The sequence below is a fragment of the Saccoglossus kowalevskii genome, chromosome 13 (genome assembly GCF_978046115.1).
Source record: "Saccoglossus kowalevskii chromosome 13, keSacKowa6.1, whole genome shotgun sequence".
NCBI classification, from domain to species: Eukaryota; Metazoa; Hemichordata; class Enteropneusta; family Harrimaniidae; genus Saccoglossus; species Saccoglossus kowalevskii.
In genome coordinates this window covers 15,471,372-15,493,190 of record NC_140653.1, presented here as the reverse complement: position 1 = coordinate 15,493,190, position 21,819 = coordinate 15,471,372, and the positions used below count along the sequence as shown (strand labels likewise).

At 37.5% G+C, this 21,819-nt stretch overlaps 1 protein-coding gene and 1 long non-coding RNA gene across 2 annotated transcripts in view; one reads left to right on the top strand and one right to left on the bottom strand.

The window, feature by feature from the left end:
- The window catches only part of LOC100369301 (arylsulfatase B-like), a 35,158-nt gene extending 14,966 nt beyond the window's left edge, over nucleotides 1–20,192 (top strand). Inside the window, exons 5-7 of the mRNA XM_085507329.1 lie at nucleotides 25–277; nucleotides 4,400–4,566; nucleotides 19,364–20,192. Of these exons, the coding sequence (XP_085363455.1) occupies nucleotides 25–277; nucleotides 4,400–4,566; nucleotides 19,364–19,653 (710 nt within the window). The 3' untranslated portion in view covers nucleotides 19,654–20,192. The remainder of the gene's footprint in view (nucleotides 1–24; nucleotides 278–4,399; nucleotides 4,567–19,363) is intronic.
- LOC144355687 (uncharacterized) lies at nucleotides 12,479–13,061 on the bottom strand. The gene is made up of 2 exons (XR_013421277.1): nucleotides 12,939–13,061; nucleotides 12,479–12,648 (listed from the first exon to the last, which is right to left on the bottom strand). It is a non-coding gene; the product is annotated as an uncharacterized LOC144355687 (long non-coding RNA).
- Nucleotides 20,193–21,819: the final 1,627 nt, after the last annotated feature.

The following is a 21,819-nucleotide window of genomic DNA, read 5'->3' as shown; positions in this document are numbered from 1 at the left end:
ATAATGTTTTCTCTGTTCATTCAGACAATGGCGGTGCACATGCATCTGGCAACAACTGGCCTCTCAAAGGTTCCAAGGCATCGCTATGGGAAGGTGGTGTAAGAGGAGTGGGCTTTGTTGCTAGTCCACTACTGGACAATCAGATCAGAGGCTCATCAAATCACCAACTCATGCACGTTACTGACTGGCTTCCTACATTTGTTAAGGTGGCTGGTGGTGATAGCAACAGCATTGGATCAATGAATTTGTATGGTGTGGACCAATGGAATACTATAAGGTGAGTTAATTTTAAGTTTGTAGAAATGGAAGTATGTCAATGTATCCTCCACACCATTGTCCACTCAGATTCATTCCTTGTCCCCGGTTTGTTTCTGTAATGATGCTCACACACAGGAACATGTGTCAATCACAGTGTTGTTGTCATCGATTGGCTAATTTAAAAATAAGCAAGATTCAATCTGATTACAGTTAATCAGTGAACGAAATATTGCGCTATATGCTGAAGTGCTGTTTGAAATTAAATAATCACTGTTATGAAATCTAGAACGTACAATATTCATCCTCAGTCGTCACATTGTTCCCAATAACTCACACTCATTTAGAATGGTTTCCTTTCTGAGGACCTCGCTGTATGAGAATGTCAAATATCAGTGTACACTGATAACGTTATGCTATAAAACTGCTTCTGTGTTAGCAAATATGTTTTACAGCCATGCACCATACAAAACCACAAATTCTATGGTGTGCATAACGTACGGTAGACCATTCAACCACAGTCAGCTGGCACACGCGTGATAATAAAATAAATGCGATATTTACTATATGGGGGCCGCCATCTTGAATGCGGTATAAAACTAAATAAGAGACAAGTTGTGAAACGCGTTTTTTTCAGATTACTACAAATCAGGACAAAAATGCAAATCTTTCACAGAAATACGATCCGTTGGGGTAATATTAAGCCAACCGATAACAAAATTCGGCCTAATTCATCGTTTTTGTGTGATAATATCCTTTTAATACGAAAACCTAATTACACGAAGAACATAGAACACTTTCCTGGGGTATTTGAAACCAAAAATTGTCATTCCAGCTCAGCAGCCAATCAGCGACGGCCTTACACTTAGATGACAATTTCGGTTTCAAATACCCCGGGCTTAGTGTTCTAGGTTCTTTATGTAATTAGGTGTTCGTATGCAAAAGATTTTTCCACACAAAAACGACGAATTCGGCCGAATTTTGTTATCGGTTGGCTTAATATAACCCCAACGAATCGTATTTTTGTGAAAGATTGGCATTTTTGTCCTGATTTGTAGGAATCTGAAAAACGCGTTTCACAACTTGTCTCTTATTTATTTTTATGCTGCATTCAAGATGGCGGCCCCCATATAGTAAATATCGCATTTATTTTATTATTACGTGTTAAATCAGAACCAAGCATGAGTAGAAATTATATAACATGTCAATTACTTTCCTCTGATTGGTTAATTACATAGTATTATGTAATGTTTATATTGCACATGTTACTTGACATGTCATCACACAGTCTTGACAGAAAACATTCAAAAACTACCTTTATTTAGATCTCTTTGATCTCCTCCTTCAAACTACACCCATACACAATCACATCATCTAAATAAATGTAATTCAATCATCACCTCCTCCACAATCAATTTAATGTTGAGGGCACATTAGTCAAACCGAAAGTCATTAATGTAGACTTACATGTTTCCAACAAGTCATTAATGTAGTACTGCGATCTTCAAGCTCAACCTGCCAACACCCCACATGTCTAAAGTTGAAAACCATGGAGCCCGGGAAATATTCTTCCAGATTCATCAATTAGCAGATTTGGACATGAATCCATTGATGCTACATCAATGAACCTCTTGTACTACTGTTGGGGCGGTGGTGAAGATGATGAATTTATCACGTCAGTCTACAAGATGTTCTACGCCTGCTTTTCCGATTCTTGTTCGATGTCTAGGTGAAAAGTCCCCGGTGTAAATGCTCATCTTTACTCTGTCAGCAGCTTTGCCATGTTCCTGCTCTCTTCTTCAGATAGCAAGATACCATGTACAAGGCCTCTTGCTGTGTCATCTTGCTTCTCATTTTAGCTGTTGATGTTATATGTGAGTACTTTTAGTTCACTCCTACCACTGTTCTTTGCAACAAATTCTCCAAGTAGAACCAATTTAATGAGTTCATGTTCAACTGGTCCCAGTTTTTTTTTTTGGTTACTAAAACTACTCCCAGTAGCACAGTCATACTGCACTTTGAAGGTAACCCATTTTGGTGCACCGAACTTGCATGGTGTTTTATATTATAACATTATATTTTAATATATCATATTTTATTAGTACTATCTTCTACATAGTCTGGCTGCAAACAAATAGGCACATTTCTTGTAGTCCCTCCATGATGTTTTGATAGTGAATTACTCAGGAACTTTATAGTGTATGTTTAGCTTTTTTGTGTGTGGATGTGTCTGGTTGTAGGGCAACCTATATATTCATACAAGTTCACACAAGTTCAAATCATTGACATTTGGCCTGTACTCAGTTGAATGCACTGAATACAAATTTCAAAATCACTGTTCTAGTGTAACAATTTTCTCATATATGAAAACAATTTGGAAGCTAAAAAAATGCAAAAGCATATACCTTTTCCTAGATAATTGTTCAATTTAATATTTTGGTTAAAAGTCCTATCTGAACTGAATATATTGAGTATACTAGGAATATTAATTAATCACAGCACAAACAAATATACTCAGGGTATAGAATATCTTCTATACAATCACAATTATCACAACAAATATACACAACATATAATGCATAAATGTAAAACTGTTTAATGAATAAGCTGATAGATAACTAATTACTTGGTAATACTTGGTGTCTTATACACCTGAAGCTGGATCCATGATCAACTGCTATTAGACCAGTCCATAATTTTGTTTGGGCTACATCATACCAATCATTCAAAAAGATATAGTTATACTGTTCTTCCAACATCATTATGTAATTATGTAATACTTAGCTTGGTACTTTAGTGCATGCTGATCAAGATGTAAATTTTATACACGGAATGTCTCTATCACAATGTCTATGTTACATCTGTAATATTTCAGTCTCCTTGTACCATATGCCAATATTCAAAATCATTATAATAACAGACAGCGTGCTTGGACACATAAATACAGCAAAAGTATGTAAATGTCCCACGACTGGAACTAATCTCTTATACATTTGACTAGATCGTTTACTAAACTGTACACTGCAGTTAACCATACATATATTACAACATAAAACTGGAATAAAAATCACGCTCATGGCAATCACCTAAACTGCCACACCACAGTCGATGAGCAAAAAATACAGTTCAAAAGGACATATAGTGGACATCGCTCCATGGTGATTAGATGGTAACGCACAAGTAAACATCATACATCACAGTCAGTATATATATATATATATATATATATATATATATATAGCTATGTAGTCAATAAACCCAACTCATAGTCTATTCTGTCTGGCTGTATTGCTTTTTGGTTTCGGGGGTACTTGAATAAGGTAAACAGCTACTCATAAATGAAAATAAATTTTGCAATAAATTGTACTCCAGGGTAATATGAGGATATTGTTGTGCCTAATTTGAGAAAATGGTTTTATTTTAGTGAATAGTGGCCATTTCGGTACTATTATAATTCTTTTACTATAGGTTCCTATGGCAGAGATATTATGCCATATCTTAAATTGTAGGCTGGCGGCATATGTTGGAAAAATCATACTTTAAATGACGTGTGTTTTTTGTCCAGAATTATTTCAAAAATCTGGGTTTTAAAAAGTGTCGAAAATGCATTTTTTTTAAGACACTGTCAATGAAATTGTTTTAAAAATAGAGATTTTTGGAAAATATTAGGACAATTTTCTTTCAAACAAACGTCACTGTAACATGCTATTAAATTGTGTCATGAGAAAATAGCTCGATGAGTGTGCACAATAAACCAATGAACATTGTCATGCGATTTATGGCCAAATTTCTTAAAAATTATGAGTAGGCTTCTACCTTAAGTGTATTACATCATTATCACGTTGCATACTCAGCCATGTGATAGATCATGTAATTACATCTCCACTCCAGATTTGAATCAGTAATATGGCAGTTGATACCATGTGAGAGCATCATTGGCACAGAAACCGGGTAAAAGAAACGAATTTGTATGTTCACCACGAACATAAATAATATTGTCAAATCCATGACATTTATAAATGTTTACTATAGATTACACTCCTATTGAGCTTTTATGAATGATCACATTTTTTTGAATTATAATTAACCAGATCATATATATTCTATACTATTCTAGTCTTTACTATGTTTATATTTCCAATAGCAAAAACCATCCATCTATGAGGGACAATGTACTCATAAATTTGGTTCCAGAAACAATGCTGAAGAATGTAAAAGCAGAAGATCCTTGGTTGAAGAATGACCATTTTGATGTGAAAATAAAGGCAGCAGTTCGTGTTGGTAATTGGAAATTACTAACAGGTCAACAAGGTATATATGTTAAATGTTTTGTTTCAATCTTTTGCCAAGACAAGTTAGGCTTAGAATTAGGGCAATTAGGTTTCCTCTGTATGACAATCTAGCAGTTGCTCATTAATCATTTAAATTTCATGGGGATGTGGCTGTCAAACGTTAATAGCCAACAATAAGTTTATAGCAACATGATACATTTATCAACCAATCAACGTCATGGTCACGCACTGACTGTCGAGATGAAATGAGAAATTGTGAGGAGGAGCCTAACCCGCGAAACATAATCCGAGTACAAGGGTGGGAGATTATCTTTGATACAGTTAATAAACTTATATATCTGTCACCGTAACGCCATAAGTTACAGCGTGCCGTAATTGTGCGGTATTTTACGGGGTATTTTCATCCTACCATATTAGGAAATGCGAATTCCAAATATGGAATGATTACGCGCGTAAGCGTTCTCTAATAATATAAACAAACATGGCTGCCACCAGGGTTTGACCGGACTCCACACAAAGAAGTTCGCTGATTTTGTTTTCGGCGTTCCCATGATGTATCCTTGGAAGGAAAAGATGTATAATAATATGGTTATTACGAAGATAGCTCAAAGTATGCACTCGGACAGTACGCCGTCGCATCGACCTCCTATGCGCGTCGGTCGATGCATACTTTGAGGTATCCTCGTAATAACCTAATATTATATATTGTTAACTCTGTATTTGGGATGTTTGTCACCTAGACTTAGAAGATAAGGGTTTAATAGTTTAATATTTAAGTACGGTGAGATCTCATGTGAGTTCCATGCATATGTCAATGAAGCATATTTAATGGCATCACAGAACACAGTAGACAATTTTAAATGTTTGATTGCATGAGATGAGCGAGAATATCACCAAAGTGAAATCGCAAAATGCACACAATAGACACAAAATGGTTAAAATTAACACTAACCAGTAATACTAACAATGAGGAGACATCAAGATGTTAGGCCAAAATCTAAAAGTAAGTAATGGTGAATAGGGCAGAAAACCCCTACCATGCCAAAAACTAAAAGTATGTCTAGGTCTTCTATTTGAACTTTAATTAATTCATAGTAGGCTTGGTTTATCCAAGTAAATGTACTCAATAATAAATAATACTCAATGAGCAGTCAAATGATGTTCAAAAGGTAGCAATTGAACGTAAATGCAGGCTATTGGAAATTGTAAAAACTAGTAGATAATAGAGCTCATGGTTTCTTAGCATCCTACTTGGATCCCTGACAGACAGAAAAATATTTGTGCACAGGGTCCCATATGTACCAGGACATCACTGCTGTATGGCTCATGACGGGGTTAACGCACAATACTTCAAAGAAGCACACTTTGGCCAGATTTGACAAGTATGAATGTCTCTTTAAAAGAGACCACACTGAATGGAGAACAATGAGGATTTCTGGATGAGCACTTCTTAGTTACTTCTGATACTGTTCTCCCAGTGAGGGTGGTATGTGTATATTTCCATCCTATATCAAATCAAGTCCACTTCTATGAACAAGAAATGGGGACTAAAAGTTTTGTGTACTAAAAATATGACCTTGTTTTATTCAGAGTTCCAGTGAAAATGTTTTGAACAATCTTCTATGATATTTCATAGTGATTGGCCTCATCATGGTGGAAGAATTTCACCATATGCAAATAATTGTTGTGAATGTTTTTATATCTCTGAATGAGAGTGAGTATACTTGTTAATAATAATAAGTGGCCTAAGGACTGTTGTGTTAGGTTGGCATGGAAACTGACAACACCCTCTACTTGCACATAATTTTACAAGACACGGTGTCACTACCTTGTCATGTGTGAAAATATGTCACTCAGATTAGCAATACTGGCAATGAAGAGCTTATCTGCGAAATAAAGCAAGCCTTGCAGGTGTTGCTGTCTCCTGATTAACTTTCTAAACTGGGTCACTTCTGGAGTAGCGAGTTTCTGTGAAAGAAAGACAATAGGATAAGAACTTTTCAAAAATTCCACAATATCAAACAAAAACGGTAAATCCTTGTATATGATTGCGACTTTTTTCATAAAGACCAGTATCCTATCTGCTAATTCTATTTTGCATGTCTTGTCAATACTAGTCTCATGTCAAGGTGGTGACAATTGGTGTACCTGTGTGTCACAGCGTTTCAATTAGCAAAACACTGTGCACACAAACTGACAGCAATTATATATAAAATCACCATAACTGAACTATCTGAAGTTAAAAATAAACAAGGGAATTTCTACCACATTGTAATATGCCGTATGCCATTTCTGTCCATCACTTCAACATGCTTCAGTCAGTTTCGCTCTCTTCTTGGGGACTCTTGTAAGAGTAAATATGGACTCTGTAAACTCTGTAAGGCTTAGATGGAACTTAACAAGTCATGTTGACATAAAACTCATTTTATAAGGCTTAGCAAGTTCAGACAGATGTGGTGTTTTCACAATGGTGATCACATTCATGCAGTTCTGTGTGACCGAGTCAAATGGATGTGAACAATGCATTTTATTTGCATGCTGAAACGTTTTAAGCATGGCAGTTAAGACTCAAACATGATGACATGATCGCTTAACATAGGATTACCTCCTACGTGGGAAGAACACTGAGCTTATTTGAACTGTACTAGCCTATCGAAAATGTGCTGTGTATGAAAGTGTCAAAAAAATATTTGTCGCTATCTTGCTTCTATATGGAAAGTTGCCTGAGTGGAAGCCTTGGTGCACAGGTATTTTTGTATACCAGGCATCTCAACCTTCAATCACGGCAAACCCAATAACACACTTATTAAAATAATAAAAGTAACATAGCATAACATAAAGGATGGTCTACTCAAAGACGTATGTCCTTCTTTTAATGTCATTTGCCTGTAGGTTTGTAGGGACACCCCGACCAGCGGTGCTGGACTGGGTTGGTGGTATAACCCTATTGTCTTGGTGGTTATTTTGTCTCCTACCTCAGTCTTTGTTATATGTTCACCAATATTGTATAGAAGACAGGATGGCTGGATGATCCGTGGTACATCGTGGCCATTCCAGGATGTAAACTCGTTCTCACGGTTAAATAAACACAACATTAGTATATTAGGCCTATTTTATATGATATTTCAATCGTGTGCATGCGACGCAAAACTTAATATAATGCCAACTATTTTGATTTGAATTATTTCCATGGGATAGCAAATTTAGTATTTTTTGGCAAATTTTTAATTCATTGTCAGTGTATTTTGACATTATGGCATTTTACGTCTGTCAAATAACGGCCAAATAAATACGTGGAATAATTAATTACTAAGTACCTGGCGTAGAATTGGAAATTACTCCAAATAAACAAATGTCCAATTCGGGAACAGGATAATAGTATACATGTATTTGGTTATTGATGAAATAGTAGGGCGCCGCCAGACGGTCTGGCTTAGCAAGTGCGTTGTGTTTCTCTCATGAAGTTGACGCTGATTGTGTACAAAGGAAGCCGCTCATCCCGCCATTGGATGGCGGCACATCGTGTATGTGGTGTTCACAAAGGACGTGGAGATGATCCGAGGTACATCGTGATTAATAATAATAATGATTGGTTGTCCAACTGTGGGCGTGTCTTTTATTTCTGTGCTGAATGTGCAACACCAAAGTCCCGCCATTTATTTTTCATAGTTGTTCGACCATAGTCGTCTGCACCAGTATCGCGAGTTCTAAGTTTGGTTTACTATGTTGGACGCTCGACACCATATTCACCGCCTCCCTCTCGGTACCGACGCCCAACTCGGCGTCCTGGGGAGAAAATCTACTCACCACGCCACGCCACCTCGATATTTCTCCTTCCCGAAAACAATACAAGACTGTTTTTTCTATAAGTTCGGTCATTTAAAATCATATTCTGGACAAGATTTTTATCAATGAAATGGTCGGCTTCCATAGCTGTTCCAAATCATTCAGAAAATAGCAGCGCAAAAACCGCACAAATTCATTTTACCGCCACTTTACAGCGGGTTTCACACAGACACCAGTTAATTCCGTTACCCAATGGCTGAAGCAATTTCACATCGACCAGACACGCCCCAAAACAGATATCGAGATTTGACAGGATCGGCCAATGCGCATGCGCATGCGTAATTTCCTAATAACTTATTTTGCACTCGTACAATGCAAAATACATATTTGATTAGGTTGGTTGGCCATCAAGAACCATCCTATGGCACCCAATTCATATATCACCAATACCATAGTACAGAGTTATGTTAAAGCGCGGTAGTCGTCGCGCTGCGCATGTGCGAGATATATGGGTCTCATATAAACGAAGATGGCGACTTTGACTGTTGCGCAGATCAACGAGTACGAACTGAGTCGTTTCCAAGCTTTAATTAAGTAATTTTCATGTTATTGGAAGGCATCGAAGGAGTCACCGGCGGTAATCAGTGCAAGTCGCGCCCAGGTCAAACCTCATACTTGTGATTTCCATTTGAAGAGCGCATTGGATTGTGGGAAAATCAATGTTTATCAACACAAATGTGGCACATGCGCAGCGCGACGACTACCGCGCTTTAACAGCGAGTCAAAAATAAGACTAATATACTAAATTTGTATTTAATTAATTGTAAGGATGAGATTACATTGTGAAATGGCCACGATGCACCACGGATCCTGGATTCTGATTTACTAACCTGACCAGTATTTCAATCTGATTAAAATAAGATCCTAGTTTGGGCTTTTTTTAAATTTGTGTTTAATTATTAATTTTTATTATACATGTTCTTTTACTTTATTTTATTTTAATTTATTATTTATTTGCTGGCAAAGCCCACAGGGATCTGACCCAATGACAGCTAGCCTTTCATATTGACCGACGACTTACTCATTGGAGATAACAATTAACAAACCATTACAATGTACAAGAAAACAAATCGTGTGCGTGGGGTGGGTTTCTTTTACAGACAATCATTTCGATCAAAAATCGGCCAGGGAAAATGCCCGGAAAACGTGGTTAGATACTCCAGTCAATTTTTAAATTGCCTTTGAAGGCTAAGAATTCATGTTCTGTCGTCTCCTGCGACGGACAATTTACATGTACCATCTAGATCGTCATTGCTCCGGCAATCTAAATCTGCTGTTGATTGCCGAAGCCCTGTCCAATGGAACACAAAAATACAACTGCAAATTTTATATTTCTTCGGCATAAAGAATTTCTTTGAATGCAACTATTTTGTACTTGATTTGCAGTAACATTTACATTGACTTCAGTATTATTACTGTCACTCGCACCCCAAATTCGTGAGAGTGTGAGAAGCCAAACTTTCCGCAGTTTGGCAAAACCTATCTTGTCGGTAGTGGTGATAATTTGTTTCTGCCATTGTAGTATATTATTCTTAGGTTCTGTAATATACCAGATCGTCGCTCTTACTGCTATAAATTAGAGGACTCAAATCAGAATTGAATCGTTACACGGAAGGAGACTTTATTTACCAAAACTCGCAACGAGGCTGTACCCAGCATGCAATACGCCTAGGCAAACCCAATACATTACATCAGTTTCTCTGTTACAGTCGAAGTCAAAATATCATATTCATAATAGCGGAGCTGTGTAGGTCTCAGTGGTTCTGGCGGATCTGGACGTGCCACTAATTGACAACCATGACACGCCCTACAATACTTCTCTGCTGCCTTGTCCATAGCAGGCCGCCATACTTTACTTCTGAGATTTTGTTTTGTTCCAACAACTCCCAGATGTCCTTCATGGGCTAAAGCTAATGTTCGAGGTCTTAAAGTGTTTGGCATCACAATACGAGTGCCCCTGAGTACAAGCTTTCCAATTATACACAGTTCACCAGCTATCGGTGCAAATTGTTTACATTTCTCAAACCTCCCAGTTTGAATCGCCTCCCTCAGCTCTGTCAGCTCGTCATCAGTGGAGGATGCCTCTTCCACTTCTTGTGTGGTCAGTGCTTTGGGTGTCGCGTTAACGGCTACAAATCGTACGTACTCTTCAGCACCATGTTGATGTGCACTACTGTTTTCATCGCTATCCAGTAGCCGTGATAAAGGGTCAGCTATGTTCTTGTGTCCTGGAATATAAACTACTCTGAAATCATAAGGTTGCAAACAAAGCACCCATCTTTCTATTCGAGCACATGGCTTAGATCTGGGACCATATATCGTTTCTAATGGACGGTGATCCGTTACAAGGTCAAAGTTCATGCCATATATGTATGCATGAAATCTTTCACATGCCCATACCAATCCCAACGCTTCTCGTTCAGTCTGGGAATATCTGCGTTCACAATCTGTCAAGCTACGGCTAGCATAGCACACTGGTACCAGTTCACCTGCTTGTTCTTGCACCAGTACCGCTCCCAGCCCGACTGGGCTAGCATCCGCTATCACTTTTGTTGGTGCATCCTTAGCAAAATAAGCAAGTGTGCATGCCCTGGCTAGACTTTCTTTCAAAGCACGAAATGCAGATTTCTGTTCAGTACCAAATTTAAATGGTGTGTCTTTTCTGGTAAGTTTTCTTAAAGGCTCACCTAGTGTTGCAAACTGTGGTATGAAACGGGAACTATACGTGACCAATCCCATAAAGCTACGTAGTTCTGCAATGTTCTCTGGCTCTCTTGCATTCATTACAGCTTTAACTCTATCCTCTGTAGGACCTATGCCCTTTTCTGAAAGTAGCATGCCCATGAATACTAACTTATCCATGTTATAATGACATTTGTCAGGATTCAACGTAAGCCCACATTCATGTAATCGCTTCACAGTATTACGTAATTTGCTGTGGCCTTTATCCCTTTTTCCGCATGTTGGCTTTTTCCATGGTTTTTCCATAACCCTGTTCACGGTTACTTCTCCTCCTCTGGCTGTGCTGAGCGCTGTCATCTGAGCTTCAACTTTCTCACATTGATCTGCTATTACGAGTGTGCCCTGACCTTCCTCCAGCAGTTTTCGGCGTACATAATCAGAAGTGCATTTATTCCGTACAGCGTCTCTGATTTGATTATCGTTGTCAGCAGCAAAATTACAATCTCGGGCTGCTTTCCGCAAACGAGTAACGAATTGTTGTACCGTCTCACCTTGTTTCTGTGCAATCTGGTGGAAAGTCTGTCTGGCGAACGCTGGGTTTACTTGGGGTACAAAATAGGTATTCAGCGCTGTGACGGCGGCATCATAATCAGTTACTTCCCCTGTTAACGGTAATGTAGAAAATATGTCCTGTACATCAGGTCCTGCCGAATGTAACAGTAATGCCCGTCGCCTCTGTTTTACAGCGTTTTCTGTGTCCTCATTCACAATTAGCCCTTTCCCATCTGCGTACAGTTGAAATGACGTCAACCATCTTGACCAGCGAGGCCCCAACGTAGAAGGTTCGGCGTAGCATTCAAAATTTGGTATAGCGTTTTTCTCCATATTTACCTCACTATTTTCGTCTTTGTGGAGTATCCTCATCGCCAGTGTAGTATATTATTATTAGGTTCTGTAATATACCAGATCGTCGCTCTTACTGCTATAAATTAGAGGACTCAAATCAGAATTGAATCGTTACACGGAAGGAGACTTTATTTACCAAAACTCGCAACGAGGCTGTACCCAGCATGCAATACGCCTAGGCAAACCCAATACATTACAGCCATGTAGTTCCTTTTCTCGCAATTTTTGTTGACCTTTGATAATACTAACCACGTATCAATTGGAATTTCGATTCTCGTCATTAAACTGTTTTATTTTAAAATTCCACACCACCACCACCACGTCGAAAAATATCAGTTATTGGCGAGGATGATATCAAGTGTAGAAAGGCTGCAAGTGTCAAAGTGAAAGTGTTTCTCGCTCGAGTATAAATCTTTTTGCAATTCATATATTTCAGTGTACGGCCAATCTTCCTGTACATTATATTTTGCACATCAATTCATGTACAACTCAACAAATTAATAGAAAATTACTTGTATATTTTTATTTACAAAAGAGATTCAGCATTTTATACTTGTTTTCATTTCCAACAAATGTGTACACTTCCTGCTGCATCTTCGACATCCAAGGTTCCTTTATTAAGTCATCGCTAGACTTCAACTTTACACCAAACACTGAGCATAATTAACTAGAATGAAAACAAAAAATAAGTAAATCATAATGATTAGAATACTGTAAACAGCTATATTCAATGTAACAATTAAATCCCAAATTGGCCCAATCGTCAACAAAACATCACCGGTCTCCAAGGCAAGCCACCTGAAAAATTTCCCGGTGTTCAGTCGAACCAGTGGAAAAAAAATTGTCACTCCCGGAATAATCACGCAAAATAACGACCTAAACTAGAACCATTTAAGCCCCAATATAATCATAAAAATCATAGATGATTTTTGTTGCATTTGACAATGATAAACTTACCAAAAAGCCGCGTTTCTCCCGATCGTTTTCATTGCTAACATCGGTATAATCCGCCATTTTATTTAAGTGTGTTTATGACCTGATTCTGACAAGTGACGTCATCGGGTGCTCTATAGAAGGAGGTATGTGATTCGTTTACTAAACCAGTCAGAGGAGGTCTCGTTGAAATCTCGTTACATAGGCATTTGTTCAGATGTATGTGGCGATAATTAAAAAAAATACGTCATTACGAATAGTTCTTACATAATATCGAAGATATCTCTAAAGATTCTTAAATGTCAATGATATTCAAAAATAATGAAAAGTTCAACTCAACGATATGGCAATACATGTAATCAAGTTATATCACAATTGTAACAATGACTTCAATGAACTTGAATAAGTAACTAATTAATACTAAAGCTCAACAGAAACTGTAAATGTTAACAAGGTTCAATTTGAACATAATTTAGAAACAGTCTTAGAATCTTGATGGCATCTGTATATTACTCCTAGTTCTTGTTGATTTAGATGGTTCCATATTATTTGTTCAGTGTTAAGTGGTGCTAGTGTTGTTGATATTTTTTCCTATGCGTCAGGTGGACATTTGACTGTTGTGGGCGTATGTGGACACTGTTTCTGCAAAGCTGGCTTCCTGTCTCAGTATCTATCTCATATGACCCTTTTGTGTTAACTTTGCTGTGCTTATTAACTTTGCTGGAGACCATGTTTTATTGATGGGACTCTGGACATGAACTTGTTGTCCGACGAACAGCTCAGGCAGTTGCCCGGCATGCTGACTGTAGTGGTGGGTTTGTAGTTCTTGTTGTGAGGTGAGATAGTGGCGTATCACTTCCTGATTTCGTGGTGGATGGATCTTATTTGGTAATGTAGTTTTGTAAATTCTGCCATTCAGTAATTCTGCCGGCGAGGGTATGTTGGATTTTAGTGATGTAGCAAGTAGTTATAATAAAGTTTGGATCATCTCCCGATTCTTTACATTTGTTGAGTATTTTCTCCACTGTTTGGATGTGATTAGCTAGATTTATAAAGTCTCTTGACGTGAATTGTGAACCGTTGTCACATATAAAGGATTCTGGTGCGCCTTGTTCTGCAAATAATACCTTGGTTACTCGGATTATTGTGCTTGTTCAAAGGTCTTCAAGTTTTTGTATGAATGAGAATTTTGAGTAATAGTCTGTGATAATGAGATACCAAGTATTATTGCTGTAAAATAAATTGGCTCCTACAGTGTGCCATGGCCTTGGTGGGACTTCTGTAGGGAATAGTGGCTCTTTCTGCTGCGAGTTTATGGCATGAGTTGCAATTTGTGACAAGATTGTCTATGTCCTTGTAGATACCTGGTCAGAAGATGTTGGAATTTGCTCTCAGCATTTCATCATTCCAAGATGGCCTTTGTGTATTTGTTGTAGAATGTCACCTCTCAATGTTGTGGATATATGTAGTCTGCTACCTATCAGAACTGTCCCATCCTCAATGGATATGTCATCACATACTGACCAGTAGGGTCGTTGAGCAGTTTGTACTTTTATGTTGCTGTCTTGCCAATCATATATGATTGTATCAATAACTGAAGGGTTGGGTCTTTGCTTGTTTCTTCACAGATCATTAATAGCTTTACTGGTGTGATGCCCATCCGGTGGTACTGGTATATCTTCACTTTCATATCTGTGATTTCATTTGTTTCCTGTGGTGACAAACGTTTTGGTGATCACTCTCGACACAAAATGTTCATCTGTATAGATAGGTGTGAAACTTTTCACTTCCATACACTACAGCAAGTAGTTCGTGTTTGATATTTGTCTACCAAGTTTCGGCTGGTGTCAGTGCTTTGGATGCGAGAGCGAGTGGTCTGTTGTCTTGTAGTAGCACTACTCCTATGCCTTTGGTTGAACCATCAACTTCAAGAATGACTGATTTATTTTGGTTATTGTGGGCAAGTGTTGCTTCTGCGTTGATAAGGCTCTTTATTTTGTCGAACTCTTTGTGTCTGTTGGTGTCCAAACGAATTCTGAGTTGTATTTGATGAGTTCTCTCAGTGATGCTGTGTGGTCTGACAGGTTGGGTATACATGGACTATGTTAAAAGACCAAGAAATGTTTGCATTCTTCTTGTCATTTGGGTGCTGCATAATTTCTTTGGCTCTGACTTTGTCTGGACTTGGCTTCACTCTTTCAAAGGTGTATAACATACCATAGAAGCTGCATTCTCTGCTTTTTATGTGACATTTATCTCTGTTTAGTTTTATGCCTGCCCATCTGGGGTCTTCCATAGCTTCATGTAGGTGTAAGTTATGCAGAGTCCAAATGGCATTCGTAGGAATCTGTACCGACCAAATGGAGTGTTGAATGTTGTCAGTAATGATGACTCTTCATCTAGCTTATCATTCCAATATTCATTCCGGGCATCAGGTTTACAGATCTTCTTTGCACCAGTCAGCTTAAGTTTGATTTCTTCAAGTGTTTGTGTGGGGTGTCTTGATTGCAAGTATTTTGGATCCAAGCATAGTCGTAATCTTATATTTCTTGAATGACGAATGAGTTGACCCAATAAGTAGGTTGGTTAACTTTGGTAATTATATTCTAGTTTTCCATCTCAGTTAGTTCTGTTTTGAGTTCGTCTCGGAGCTCTATTGGTATTCGGCGATCTGCATGTACTACAGGTGGTACCTTTGGATCTAAAGTGATGTGGTTGGTATAGTTTTCAAAACATACGAATACATCATCAAAGCAGTCTGGATAAATCTGTAGTTGATGTTCCGTGTTTCACATTAGTGAACGGTATTTTAGACGTGTGTTGCTATCAATGTAGTTGGAGCTACTCTGTTCTGTTTGGCATTCAGTATGTTTTGTTGCGTTTTCGTTCTAAAGCACAATGTAATTTTAGGATAAGTGCTCTGCATGCTTTTGGGCTTAGGATGGCAGGACCTTTTGCATCTGTTCCCAACTGTTTGATTTGCTTTTTAAATCATGCTTGTTCATTGCAATTTGTTTGGTTTGGGGTTGTCTTTACTATCTATTTTATCTGGAAAGATAATACGAAATAGGCGTAATGGGAGTATGTTGCTCTGGGCACCTGTGTCAACCTTGCATTTCAGGTTTATTTTCTGTGTACTTCGTCTCGGTTGTCATGTGCAGTGATAGTTCCTATTGTCAGGGTTCCTTCTTCTGTAATATTATCTGCGTTGTACCTCATGTATCTGCTGTCTATTACAGTGTTGTGTTAATGGACGATATTGTATTTTCTTTGATGATTTGCATACTGATTGCCAGTAGTTTATTTTTTCACACTTGCGACACTGAGATCCATGTTCCAGTAAAAATATCATGCATTTTTCCACAATTGTTACATATTTTTGCCCGTTGTTGTGACTTGTAGGTCTATGGTTTGCTATATTTTCTGCAACATTCTTTAATTTCGACATGAAGTTTTCATCTGTTTTTCCAGTTCTTTGTCTCGTGTCATGAAACTGGTATCTATGTATGCGGGGATTAGACATCAGTTCAAGCTGCTGCACAATTTTTTATAAAACATTGTCAGACTTCTTCCGGTCATTTGTATCGTCAAAATTCCAGCTGTTTTACATATCAAGCCTTTTTTCTCCTGTCCATAACAATAGATACCTAGCTCTTTCTTCATCAGTGGCATATTTCAGCGCACTTTTGAATGTTAATTTGCATTTTTGTCCAAATCAAGCAAAGGCTATCACTATATCGGGTGCTTCCCAGTCCATCTGAGGTGCTGGCAATGGAGCTTGTAGCGTCATCTTTATGGCTCCCAAATTGACAGTTGTTTGACTTCAAACTCGATAATAGTACATTATTGAGAGTCCTAATATAACAGTTTACTGCCGCCAGAATGTTATATGTTCACCAATTATGTATAGAAGACGGGGTGGCTAGATTGTTATTTTTACTAACCTGTACGCAGCCATGATGAGAAGAGCTATACATCATGGGTGTATTTGTAGTGTAGTCCATTGAGGGCGTTGTACACATAATAAAGCCATGATATAACAGCCTTTGCCATTTTTTTGATTATATAGTGACCTCATACCCCTATCTTGATTATAGTAATCAGAATAAGAGTTCAAATAATTGTTCACACCTGCAGGGAAAGCCTGATGGTTGATCAATAAGTTCTGACGAAGGTGTCGCTATGTTGACAGACACAACACATCTTTCACAAGTCTTTCAAAAGCCTGTAAGTCATGGATAAGGTTTTAAGTGTAAGCTTTTGCCATAACTCCTGGTGCCCTGTCCAAAAAATAACGTTGTTTTATATCAATGTTGTTGTTGTTGTTGTGAATCAGTGACAGCTGAATGGAGGGCTACAAGTAAGGCATTGGTGCAACCATTAGATAACATACACTCGTCCTTAGTCATTTCTCTGCCATGGAAAATTCACTTGCAAGGAAAACAAGTCCCATGGCTCAACATTGCTGATTCACAACAAACAGATTCCTCAAATTCAATCAATATTCCTGTATCCCAGACAACTTGCACATGGAGCCCTCTTGACAAATGTATTGGCAATACAGCTAAGATTTTGGTGAGGACACATGTTGTGGTATACACACAGGTCATCCATAGCTTATCCAGGCTGTTACTGTGTCCGTGTATTAGTGTATTGCGCTCTACTGCTCTCAGAGCCATTATACTTGAATTAAAGTGGAAGGAAGCTCAGTGTCGCAGTATCGACATGGGCAGTGTGGTATGGCTGGTTTGAAGGTGTTGCTGAAAATTACTCTCGATTATGATATTCTAGTCCAGGTTCGTCCAGGAGCAGCCGTTTAAAGAAAGGTTTGATAGTTATGAGCTTGAAGGGATGTGACATATTGCATTACACTTGTCTGATGACAATGATCCATATCCCAGCTTTATTAGAAAAAAAAGTCGTGTCGATCGTAGAATTTCATGTATAGATCATATCTACTGAGCAGCGTGGCTCCAATTTGGGATGGGCGTCCAGGTGTTCTGGCTGCATTTACTCCTGAGGATCCATGTCACATTCCTTTGAATTTCCATCCACCATAGTATTTGTTCTGGCAAAGCAAAGCTGATCAAAATGTTCATAATCACTAAATCTACAAGTAGTTGATTACAACTCTGAATTTTACCGCGATGAATTTGAATGTTGACTATTCGGCTGAATACTCTCAGACACCTGCAATTGGTACATAGGTGTATCCCCTAGTCCAGTCATTATATTAAAATTGCAGTTATCGGATCTTTATGATTCTCGCAGAATATCCGTTGTGTATATAGTAGTATGTATTTAAGTTGACTAATCTCTATCAACGTTGCCGCTTTGAGCAATTGTAATTGGTTGTCACAAAATCTACACGCCAACACAAGATGGAATCCAGTCTACAATTGATACAAAACTCTAAAACTAATCCTCAGAAATAGCGCATTGGCCACACGCGTGTCCTGGGATTGTGTGGGTGTAAGAGCTGCCAGCACATTGTTATTTATTACACAGATCATTTGCGCAACGACTGTTGATGTCATGACATATACACAGCATAATGTTTGAAAATAATTACATAGCTGAATATGCGATTCATGAATATATTAACCATACATTATTTATGGAATATTTCAGAGCTTCGACATCAAAGCATGAAACGTGATTAAAAATACAAATAAGACAAGGCTTCGGCTCGAAAATCTTGTTTTCAAATTGAATTTGGATTGTTATTGAGATCTAAATAATATGTTTAATATAACAGAACAAATATACGTGTATTAAGTTAAAAGTTCGCCAATTGTTTCATACAAACAATTCGAATAATACTGCCAGATTTGTATTCACATAAAATAATTTTAAAATAATTAAGACAAATATTTAAATATATAGGGTATTTTTTTATTTTGAGGATGATCATTTATATGTGTTGTTACGGTGATCGTGATTTTAAACTAACTAACGCGGTATTACTTCCATTTGATACAAATTCAAACTAAGAATTACGATGATTGTAAAGAAAATGGTAAACGTACGTACATACTAATTTTAAATTTCTTTTAAACGATGGCCAAAACGCAGAAACGTCAATGAAAATATTACAAACATTAAAGCAATTGATCATCGGTGGGAACAATCGCATTGCGACTAGGAAGTCGCACTGACAACTCTCGGCGTTTGTATTATCAACGTTGCGCCGTTTAATTGTGCACCTACGAAGTTCCGACAAACCTACCAGGTGACGACCCTCACTATTTTTCATAAGTTATATTAATATTTAATCGAATTTGAGTCAAATTTGCGAATCTTAGGGTTAGTAAAGAGGGTATGATACAATTTATGTTCAAAATACATGCTGCCCTTCTTGTGGTTGGTGATTGTATGCAGTGGTGGGCGATTTCTGCGAAAGATAATATGTAAATAATTGATACTTATCTTTCATTGTTTATCCTCAGCTCCTGAAATTTGGTACGCTGCGCCTGAAAGTGACCAACTTACACGTCATGGAAGTGATGATCGAATTGTACGTCTATACAACATCGCTGAAGACCCAACTGAATCGAATAATCTGGCTGACTCGAGACCAGCTAAAGTACTAGAATGCCTGAAGAAGTTAGAGGAATACCGTTCGAAAGTGTTGCCAATTTTAGATACGCCCTCAATTAGTGATAAAATAGCAGAGCGTCTCATGCCTAATCACGTACTGGCACCATGGGATAGGCATAATAAAAAAATGCACTTTTAAAAAATCAAATAATTTCCCCCCAAATTGTAGTGACAATTATTTTTCTGTAATGTTCACTAAATTTGACACATCTACTAAAATTAAAACCCTATTACGTTAGTTTATGTTTTACAGTGGACTTGCATACAGTCTCTTGTTTGTTTTTAGTATGCTTTTTCAATAAATATTTTGAAATATTTTGTGAGTGTATAAATAGCGATAGCCACCACCCTTTATACAGTCACATAATTTATTTTATTGAAAAAAAAAACACCAAAAAACAAACAAGTCTAGTTTGAGACTATAATTTCAAATTTGTAGGAAATCGTCATCGTTACACTGTATCGCGAAATAAATATATGAGAATAGGTAAGGGTTATCTTAATTTATTCACGTATTCGATAAAGTAAGTGGGTTATTTGTGTTGTCAGGATTAAAACGTTCAATGTCTAGTATCTATCAACACAGAATATATTGTTTCTATATACCGAGTGTTGCGATTTCCCGGAATTGTGGCACTGACTTTTACCGAGATTAAAATACGTTATGTACGGTCGTGACACAGTATGTATTCATTTATTATATTATGTACATATACCCATACTCTAAAGAAACTTAGTGAGGCTGAACCAGGATTTAAAAAAATATATGATAATTGTCCCGCTTGTGGGTTCGCCTCGGCATACCTACGAGTCTTTGCGTTTTTATCGTGCGTCATGATCCCCACTCAATTTCTGCGGAGTGACGACCCTTCTGTTTTACAATTTTGCCTACAGACAGATACCAGTCTACTCGAAAAACAATGGTGGTGCATGTAAAGTGCATAATAGGGCCATGTCCAATTATAATAGGATCTGAATAAGAATATATGTAAATTATGAGAGCCATTATTTTTTCGATCGAAATTTTAGTAAAACATTTTGTCTATCTTAATGTATTTTTCTTTATTTGCTGGACAAATTTCGACTATATGAGCATAATACCATTATGCATTTTGAAACCATTACGAGAAATTCAAATTTCTTCAAATTAGCGACACAAGTTGACTTTTGCACTCAAGGGTAACTGTATAACAGATACACGCAACATGCACAGTGTTACTCGGTTTGACATATTATCAACACAAGAAAGATATTTTGTCAGTATCCATTTGATTCCTTCTGTCAGAGCTCTTGTTAAATAAATATAGAATGGCTTTTTAAAACCACATGAAAGTGGCAATAAACGTAGATCGTAGATCATATATAAAACTATAAAACTCCGTGAACACAATACAACAACCAAAATGCATAGACAATATAATACGAAACAATGGACAAATCCAGAGAAGAGTGGTACCCTTGGCATATGTACAACAGACCTGGGCATGGTGAATAGGCTTGGAAATATATATCCCCTAGGTAGGAGTGAGTGGATTGCTGCTACGCCAAGCTAGTTTTTTTTATTTTTTTATTTAGAGATTCATATTCATTTGAATAAAGAAATAATAGATCTCAGTAAAGGCGCACAATTTGACCCCATTGGAATGCAGATAATTTGTTTAAAAATATATCCTCCAAATATCAAATGTTGTCAATAAGAACAATTTTAGCATACTGTCAATGTCATCTTTGGTGTAGAAAAGTTTCGTATCAGTCCTCTTGTCACAAGGCTTGTTTTTAATTAATTAATAATGGTAGCCAGAGGAGGATCAAAAGACCTTGCCTTGTGGGTTCTTTACCCAGTATTTGTGTGACCAGGATCCGTGGTACATCATGGCCATTTCACAATGTAATCTCATCCTTACAATTAATTAAATACAAATTTAGTATATTAGTCTTATTTGTGACTCGCTGTTAACATAACTCTGTACTATGGTATTGGTGATATATGAATTGGGTGCCATAGGATGGTACTTGATGGCCAACCAACCTAATCAAATATGTATTTTTGCATTGTACGAGTGCAAAATAAGTTATTAGGAAATTAGGATATTGGTACCAGCTGTTTTATACGCATGCGCATTGGCCGATTCTGTCAAATCTCGTCGTCTGTTTTGGGGCATGTCTGGTCATGGAGGTTACCTCCATGGTCTGGTCGATGTGAAATTGCTTCAGCCATTGGGTAACGGAATTAACTGGTGTATGTGTGAAAACCGCTGTAAAGTGGCGGTAAAATGAATTTGTGCAGTTTTACCAACATAGTAAA